The following is a 9,881-nucleotide window of genomic DNA, read 5'->3' on the forward strand; positions in this document are numbered from 1 at the left end:
AAACTTTAGTTTTTTCGAATCAAACAAAATTAACTAATATATTTTGATAAAACTGTTAAGATCGCGGTTAAACCATCGAATTAGTCAAATAAAAAACGGTTCAACCTAATCAGCTAGATCAAAAGACCAACCAACGTATAAAAAAATTAATTAATTAAAACTTCTAAATGTTATTTTAATTTTAAAATTTAAACTGTCTTGAATTGAATCATGCACAACATTATAATATTAAATAGAAACATAATATTCACTTTATATAAGTAAAACAACTTACTTTTTTCTTCTTTACCTGATGTGAAATTATAAAATAAAAGATAACAATTATTTGGGCGGAAAGTTTATTTCTAATCAAACAATCTTAGTCGTTCAATCTTTAATTTGATCAATCTTTAGTTTATTGCGAATCAAACAAATCTAACCAATATATTTTGATAAAACTGCTAAAATTGCGATTAAATCAACGAATCAGTCAAACCAAAAATGATTCAACCTAATTGGTTAGGTCACAAGACCAACCAATTTACACAAATATTAATTAATTAAAACTTTTAAATTTCATTTTAAAATTTAAAGTACATTGAATTGAAACATGCATAACACTACAATATTAAATGGGAGTATAAGATTCACTTTATATAAGTGAAACAACTCATTTTTTCTTCTTTTTCCGATGTGGGATTATCAAGTAAATCATAAACTAATTAGACTTTTATTTTTATATGGTTAAATAGAAGCTAACCAATGAAGAAAACCAATGAAGATTTTCTTCATTGTTTAAAATTAAGAAAATTAGTATGAGATATTGAAACTTTTATAAGATTGCTCTCTAAAACCCTTTTTTACTTACATAATATATAGAATAATGCTATTTTTTACTAATTAGTGTACTAACTAGTGTATTAATTGATGATGTGGCATAATTTTGGTACATTAGTTAGTATACTAATAGATGTATGTAGCACTACCGTAATATATGTATATATATATATATATATATATGAATACCATACATATTGGCCTTGTTTGGTTTGTATTTGAGAAACATGTTTTGAGATAAAAAATACGAAAATTTGTTTGGTTTGGTTTTTTTTCAAAAGATGTTTTGAAAAATTATTTTGAGAGAAAGTTTTGGAAAAAGTGATTGATTTGATGTGTATGAAAGACAGATTTGTTTGAAAAATTTGTAAACCAAACAAGTTTTGGAAAATTTTTTTGGAAAAATTTGTTTAGTTTGACTACTTTTGAAAACTTATTTGTAGAAAATCTTCCCAAAATTTTTTGAGAAACACAAACCAAATATTTTTTTGGAAAATGTTTGGTGGCTCGAATTTATGCGGCTCGAATGGCTCGAAACGATGTCGTTTTACACCAAAAACGACGTCGTTTTAAGTGTTTCGAGTCATTCGATCCAAGTTTTTTCGGGCCACTTATCATTATTGTATTTTTTCACTATGTATCAACATGCAGACATAATAGTGGGACGAAAATAAGCATGGGTTTCAGCTCTTGGTGCTGAGTTCAACTTCCTGGGAACAACTTTTTTCATCAGGTCTCGATTGGGAACATGTTATTTTAGTAATTTTTAACTTTTTATGAAAAAATGTACAAAAAAATAGAGAGGGTGATGTGACAATATATAGTGATTTTTTTGCTAAAATAACTATTCCCTAAACGAGACCTAAATTAGACGTGCTTGAAAAGCTTGTCACCCAGCCAATTTTTCCAACCGTGGCTGGTTCTTCTGGTCAAGCGGTTCAGTTGAAGTAAAATAGATGGATTTTGAAGATGTAACATGTTTGAGGTTATATTCAGACCGAAATTTAGACTGGCCGAACTAATTGATCTGATCCGATTTCAAAAACATTGTGCGTCAATAAAACACTTTTAAAATGATCTATTATATATAATTATGATATTTGTAAGAATGATTACTACAAATATTATAATTAAATCATTTTAATTATAACTAAACATAATATAAGGTATCTTTTTTATCATAATTAAAATAATGTTATAATCAACAGTACAGTAAATCATAATTAATACCACAATGTATATAACCAAATTATAACGAAGTTATAACTAATATGACAATAGGTCAAAACTAAAAAATCATAAATATTGTAATTGAGGCATATGGTATACACCCCACTTAGGAATGTGTAACATAAAATTTCCCTTTGAAATTTGGAAAACTCTAATTTCTATGCCACAACAAGGTACAATAAACGATTATTGAGGTACAATAAGGATAATAACTGTTATTGTTTATTGAGTTCATTGACAAAGTTTTGAAATAACATTAAAAACAACAAGAGTAAATTATACTTGTCTTCCATAAGGTTGGAAAGAAATATAGTAATTACCATAATTTTAATATAATTATATTGATTTTATCTCATTATATCATTTTTTTATTACATCTCTATCTCATTATATCATTTTTTTTATTATATTGATTCTATCCTAAGGCTAGGTTTGGGAAGATGGTTTGTGGCTATTTTAGTCACAAAAGAGAAAATAGGCTATTTTAATCACAACAAACAAAACATCACATCCAACTCATAATCATTACACTCTTCTCTCACAAAAAAAGTCAAAAAGCCCTTCCCAAACCAAGTTTTTTAACCCAGGCTAAAATAACCAAAAAAATCAAAAAACCAAAAAGCCAACCCACTTCTCAAACGAAGCCTAATCTCTTTACATATTTTTATTCCACTTGTACTATCATCCTTAACATTATTTTTTCTCCTTACACCCAAATTTTTTCAAACCCTAACTCATCCATCTTCAACTAATATAGTCGCCGACACCATTACCACCTCTAAGCACCACCTCACAACTCCACTATCATGACAAGCAGCACACAATTCCTCACCGCCACAATCAAAACTCCATAGTGTCTTCCATGACTACTACTTCCGTAATTTTTTTTCAACGTTGTGTTTTGTTTCACGAATCAGAATTGAACAAATTTTGTTTGTTCAGTAGAACACGGTTGAACAAACGATTAGAAACGGTTGAATAAATCAAGTTTGTTCAATCGTGTCCCATTAAATAGCCAAAATTGATTAATTAATCATGTCTGGCTATAGAAGTCTGAACAAACTTAAATTGTTCAGTTACCAAAAACCAAACAATCTCAATTTATTTAGTAAGCTAGAGTTGAAAAGAATTTCAAACCCACTTTTTTTTTTTTTTTTTTTTTTCCTTCTCCCAAATAATGCAAAACTACACAAAAAAACCTTATATATTATTCATTTATAAAGATCATATATACATTCTAAATATAAATTTTACTTCTTTTTGTTTGTTGTTTATTGTTATTTATATGTATATATATATATATATATATATATATAATGTATTTGGATTTATAGATGGATAGAAAGAGCGAGAGATAGGAAAAAGGTTTGAGATGCTTGGTGGAGAGCAGAGATGGTGGTTAGGTGGTGGTGGTGGTGGTTGGTGGAGGATAATGAGGTGGTGGTGGTGGATGATGGAAAAAAGATGAATGGGTGTAAAGAGAAATATGAAGGGGAGGTTTGAGACCTTTAATAAGCTAAAATATTAAAATAAGGGGTGTAATAAGCTAAAAGTGTTGTGTAAGTGTAAGAAAAATTTCTCATCTTCAAGTTGTATTTGATGTGAAATGACTTAATTGCTACTATTTTAACAAGTAAACAAGTAATTACTATAAATTTGTTTCAAAATCATTCAAAAAATATATAAATAATATTCCAAAAAAAAAAAAAATCCCCAAATTTTTTACCATAATCAAGAGAAACTACAAATTTCAAAATACAGCATTCGCTCCTTCCCTCAATAACAAGGGACATTGGTGTCACTATGATCTCGTTTGAGAATTGACTATTTTAGTAGGTTGTTTTAATTTTTAACTATTTTAATAGGTTAAAATATTTGTGTTTAGAAAAAGAGTTAGATTTTTTTGTAATTAGATATGATATTTATAAGAAAAAAAAAATGAAATGATTATGAATTTAATGTGATATTTTATCTCATTAATAATTATTTTAACCTATTTTAACAACAACAACAACAACCAAAAACAAAAAAAAGGGCCTAAAATAGGCTTCCTAAACACCGCATATTTCATTGGAATTGCGACATGAGGGACATTGGTGTCACTATATTTCATTGGAATTGCGGCATAATGTAACGTGAATATTCACATGGAAGAATGTACATATTCAGTAACAGTATTTACACTTCACATTCATATAAATATCAGATAATATTTAATAAAATGAATGGTTCAAGTTTAAATATTGAAAGTTATTCATATATTTTTAAGATTTTATAGGCTATGTTTGGTGAAATTGTTAAAACAGATTATAAATTATACCTTAATAGATTATAGATTATGACTTTAATTAAAAGTTGTTAATCTGTTTGGTGTAGTTATTGGATTATAAATTTAAGTTGCTGAATAATGTTTGTTAAATAAACTGCGAAATAATTTTTTTAATTAATTTTTATTTTTTGTTATTCACTATTTGTTTACATTTTTTATAATAATAATAATAATAATAATAATAATAATAATAATAATCTACAGTCCATTTAAGTCTTTTTCTATTTTTAAAAAAATAAAAAATAAAAAAATTTAAAAATATAATCATAAATTAACATGTCCACAATATAAATTGATAATAAAAAACAAAGAGTGAGTAACTTCTCAGAATCAACCTTTTTGAATTAAAATAAATTGTTAAACTTAGAAACTGCTTGAAATAAATTTAACCAAATAATCCAAATTAACATTTCTAAAGTTAGAAGTTATAAGTTAACTTAAAAAAACCCAAACAAACACTCAATAATATCGTTGTACCAAATTAATCTGATATTTTATTGATTATATAAATAACTTTTATTATAAAGCGTACGAGGTAATCAATTCGGATGATAAGTGCGAATTTAAAATTAAAAATAATACCCACTTTAATGATATAATAGATGCAAGAATAAAATTGATTAAATTATATAACAATATTTGTTAAAAGAAATGATTCTGCTGGGAGCAGGCCAATAGAAGCCATCCTCTCACCAATTTGCCTCCCTATTTTATTTATTTATTTATTTTATGGTTGCTTGCTTGCTTATGAATTGCTTCTGAGGCCGAAGAAAGAAAGAAAGAAACAGACAAGAAAAAAAAAGAAGGTGAAATTGCAGGCAACATTCTTTCACAACCCAGCAAAAATTCTGAACAAATATCTGACCACAGGTGGGTAGCCCGTCCAAAGGAAGAATACCATGGAGGACTTTGCACAGTTGCTATATCAATTGGAAAACATTTTTTAATGACTTAATTACCTGGAAGCAAATCCCATAAAAATATGAAAAATACAAAATAAAAAAGAAGAAAGGAAAAAAAAGTGAAGAAGTTGTACTTTACCTTGCCAATCGCAGACAAACCACTAAAGATGTGGATTTCTATCATATAAAACGGCCCCGAGTCTGTTTTATTAATTGGTACCAGCACCTTATATATATAGCTAAGGCTCGAAGAGTTCGCAAATGTACTTGTACACAAAACATATGGCAAAACTCACATGCTAAAAAGCAAAGATATCTCCAGGAGACACATGGAATAGAAATAGGAATAGGAATAGGAATAGGAATAGGAATTGGTGACTCTTAAGCAAGTACATCTCAAGACGCCAGGCAGGCAGCAGCAGAACTTAATTGTATACATACATATATATATATATATTGCTTCAAAATGGTGGTATGTATCCATCCATCCTTGGGAACAAAAAAATAAAAACATTCTTCTTTCAACTATCTGCACCACAATTAATATATATATATATATATATATTATATAGCAACCACCTAAATTCAGTGAGATAAAGATTGAGGAGATCTGCAGGAAAAAAAGGCAAAAAAAAAAAAGTCACTAAAATTTAAAACTAACCATGCGGAGACTGAGAACTTGTGGTGGAGAAGTCAGATGAAGAAGCCATTGGGATCGAAATTGAGAGTTGAGTAGTGGAGAATGAGGTCTGGTTTGATCTCTCATCTTCAAGACCAGACCAAGTATCCCTTGTCGTCCTTGGCCACTCATCAAAGAAAGGTCGAAGGAATTGAGTATGAACACCCTCCTCTTTGACATGTTCTCCTCCCGTGCCAAAGTCATTGCTGCTGAAAAATGAATGTCGAGGATGAGGTGGAGGATAATGATTCTGATGTATCATGGAGTTGTCACTTGCTTTCGATGTGGGAAATAGGGACACTCGAGATGGCATTAGTGGCCATGTGTTGTCTACAGCTACCGGTGGTGAATCCATTTGGAGATCCCTATTGCTTCCTGAAGCTTCAGAGAAGAAACTATGCTCACCCACATCAGGTTTAAGTCCATGAACATACCTGCATGTTCGATTATCTATCTATGAGTAGCATTTAGGACAACTTATGTCTATAATCTATCTTCTTAATCTCTCAAATCACAACTACTTGGTTTTATTAAGTGCTTTCAAAGAACACATAATTCTCTGAATCAACCATATCATTTATATCAAAATTTTGTATTATTAGAACTAAACATGAATACAGGTTATCATATTCCTTTACTTACAATATTGCAACAACAACCCGTAAACAACTTTAACTTGAAAAAAAAGAGAGGCTGGAATGGCAGAGTGAACCTCAATTAAATTATGAAACAGGAGACCAGAAAACTAGGAGCTAAGCAAACACAACCGAAACAGATGTAGCACAAAAGCTGTGCAACTATGGAAAGCCCTTCAGTCAAACATAAACTGAATATATCAAGTGAAAGGGGCAGCAGGCTTGAAGTTAAAGAAACCATGGTTTTGAAAATAAATGAATTGAAATCCACATTAAAATCGTGGGGATCAACCATTATTAACTTTTTGAATCCATTAATCTACATAAGCACCATTCTCATCTGAGCACAACAATCTATTCCAGTCAATAAATGTATTTCTTCTGTTGAGCAATTTTAGTTGGAAAAGTCAACCACGTTCTTTTTCTTTCTTTTATTTTCTTCCCCCTCTCTCTTTTCCAAATACAAAAAAGGGGGCATTGTCATGGTGGTATTAAGTCCCAGAATAAGAAGACGGCCAAATACCAGCAATTAAGCATACTTAAGAGAGGAAATACTTGATTTTAAGTATAGACATATTAATGAGACTGGAAACTGTTAGGCATGGCCCAAAACTTAAGGAACTGAATGGGATGAACAATCTGTTACTAATTAGCATGCCCAGGAAAATTTCAAATGCTTGTCCGATTTCTGCAGCAAGTTTCACAGAGAAAACAAAAGGCAAAGAAACAGACCAAAAAGAAAATGTGTGTGAACCAACACACGATGCAGAGACAAAGAATTCAACCATTCTGATTGATGGGCATCAGGGCCCAGAAACCAGAGTGTTAAAAGGTTTCAACCAGATATCCAATACTTTCATAAGGCATCAGGCCTTAGTTTCAGATCATTCCACACAATTTTACTTATGGGCCCAACAGATATTACCTTCCGTGACAGGTACAGCAGCTAAAGTTTTCCAACCAATTGCTTTCACACAACATTTTTTTTCTTCTTCTTAATTTTTGATAAGAACAATTAAGACAGGGCTGCATAAGCTGAACTACTACTACCAGCATGTTAAACAGCAAAATGCAGTAATACCTGTAATCTTTGCGAGGAATCCCATATGGAATGGATTCGAGGTGGAGCTGGGATTGGTTACTTCCACCAGAACCAGCTGCTGGGGCCTGAGTGTTACCAAAGGAGTGCAGCAAGGGAAGGTTTTGGAAGCTTCCAGCTCCACCACTGCTAGTGTTGCTTCTTCCGGCCGGGGCAACAGTCAGAGATGTCAAGGTGGTGGACGACAACGACGATGACTGTGAGACAGTTTGGGATTCCACAGGCTTTCTTGAACGGTTGCGACCACGGTGCATATGGCGCTCACAGTACTTGGAGTCCGGGTATGCATCTTTGGAGCACCTCCACTTCTTTCCATCAGTCCTCCTGCATCTCCCGGGCTCTGGGTCCACCTTCTTCCCATACAAGGAACAATAACCCACTGCAATATATATATACATATATATATATATATATATATTAAATTAAAGCTCCAAGTAATAAAATATATACACTCTAATGATGCTTCACTTTCTCACTGCTGCTGGCAAAGCAACAAAACAATTAATCATCATAACCAAAAATATACGACTTAACCGCCAGACAATATGGCCTTAATTAGCAGAGCAGCTAAATCTGCTGACAACGGCGCAATTACAATTACAAACGCCAACCCAAGATAAAAAAGATTAGGCGGAAAAAATGTTCACAAGTACAAAAAAAAACAGGGTAGATGCAGGTAAATATGTATATGTATAAATATAAATGGTCGCCCCATCACAAAAACACAAACTTGATCATTAAAAAGAATCTCAAGCACAAGGGATTTCGAACTATTTCCATCAATCAACCCAAACCAAACCAAACCAAACCAAACAGCACCTACAAAACTAAAAGGGAAAATCAACAATACTGGCAGCAGACTAAAAAAGAGTAGTTTAATCGAAAAAAGAAAAGTTAAAGAAAACATTGAACAAGATTCATAAAAATCAATTATTCGAGGAGGTTAATTGAGAGAGAGAGAGAGAGAGAGAGAGAGAGAGAGTACTGGTGGGTTGGTGGAAGAAGGTAGTAGCAGATATATAGTCGAAGCTCTTCTGAATGGGAAGTACGAGATCAGGTGGGACAGGCAATCCAGCCATCAGATATTTAAAGATCAGAGCTTGATGCTCCAACTCCTGCCACTGCGACACCGTGAACGGCGACGCCGACGACGATCTCATCCCTGCCACCGACGCGGCCACCATAGACGTACTGTTCATACCCACCCACCAGCACCGCTACCCTTTAGTCTTCCTCACAAAAAAGCAAAGCACCAGACGATCAAGCTGAAAAGCTCAGACATATATATTATATGCAAATACACAGATGCTTAATTTAAGCCCAAACGCAGAATCAGATCGCACTGCGTTCCCCCTTCCCAATGGTACGATGGAAACCCAAACTGCAAAGATTATCAAATATATATATATATATTATGAGATGGGGGGCGGGAGGAGGGCAGTAGGGAGGAAGGTTTAAAGGAAGTTGTGCGAACTTCAGAGGAAATTTTTAGAGACAGACAGAGAGTAATACTGCTGTATGTGAGAAAAAGAGAGTGAGAAATAGGGAAAGGGGTGTGTCCGTCTGTGTCGCACTGTCTCTCTGCAGGGAAAACTGTGGGTATTTTGGGGAGATGTTTGTTGTTGTTGTTGTTGTGGTTGTTGTTGTATGTGTTTGGAAAGGGGGGGGCAGTAGTATTCTGTTCAGAACCCCGGCCCCAATCAACCCTCTTCCTTTCATTTTTTAGTGACATGAAGAAGCAAGCATTAAAAGGCTTTAACCATTCCATTAGTATCAATAAATAACATGCTAATCAGTGACGGTCACCTAAAGTTCCCTTTCATTTTTAGCGAAAAAACAAAGGGGAGGTTATGCAATATGCATTGCATAGCGTATGTTTGTGCTAGCCGATATTATCATCATGACGTCGTCCTCCAAGATTAACGGATTAAAAAATAAATAAATAAATAAATAAATAAATAAATTGAATAAAAAAAAGTCCAATTTATATGTCAGTTGGATAAAAAAATTACAATATTTTTTTAGAGTGCTCAGTTCGTAAGTTATTTTTATAAACTTTGACGGTCATAGATCCATGCTCCTTTCGTTTGAGTCTATAAGGACGATAATAACGATTGTCACGATCCGAACTCGTCCTTATGGGTTAAGGTCATAACCGATTAGTAATCACGAGATTACCTACGGTCTCAAA

General features: G+C 32.4%; 1 protein-coding gene across 1 annotated transcript; it reads right to left on the reverse strand.

The window, feature by feature from the left end:
- Window positions 1-5,460: 5,460 nt before the first annotated feature.
- LOC114273136 (growth-regulating factor 5) lies at window positions 5,461-9,331 on the reverse strand. The gene is made up of 4 exons (XM_028214895.2): window positions 8,676-9,331; window positions 7,673-8,069; window positions 5,939-6,390; window positions 5,461-5,806 (listed from the first exon to the last, which is right to left on the reverse strand). The coding sequence occupies exons 1-4, from the start codon at window positions 8,887-8,889 to the stop codon at window positions 5,799-5,801; spliced, it is 1,071 nt and encodes a 356-aa protein (XP_028070696.2). The 5' UTR covers window positions 8,890-9,331; the 3' UTR covers window positions 5,461-5,798.
- Window positions 9,332-9,881: the final 550 nt, after the last annotated feature.

The sequence above is a fragment of the Camellia sinensis genome, unplaced genomic scaffold, assembly GCF_055761805.1.
Source record: "Camellia sinensis isolate YWXY unplaced genomic scaffold, ASM5576180v1 Unanchor11, whole genome shotgun sequence".
NCBI lineage: Eukaryota > Viridiplantae > Streptophyta > Magnoliopsida > Ericales > Theaceae > Camellia > Camellia sinensis.

Bases quoted from the DNA above. Each gene is read 5' to 3' on its own strand.
- LOC114273136 (XM_028214895.2), bottom strand. From the start codon at position 8,889: ATGAACAGTACGTCTATGGTGGCCGCGTCGGTGGCAGGGATGAGATCG. The intron at 8,070-8,675 runs GTACTCTCTCTC...TATATATTGCAG, and splicing joins CTTCTTCCACCAACCCACCA to TGGGTTATTGTTCCTTGTAT. The intron at 6,391-7,672 runs GTATTACTGCAT...TCGAACATGCAG, and splicing joins ATTCCTCGCAAAGATTACAG to GTATGTTCATGGACTTAAAC.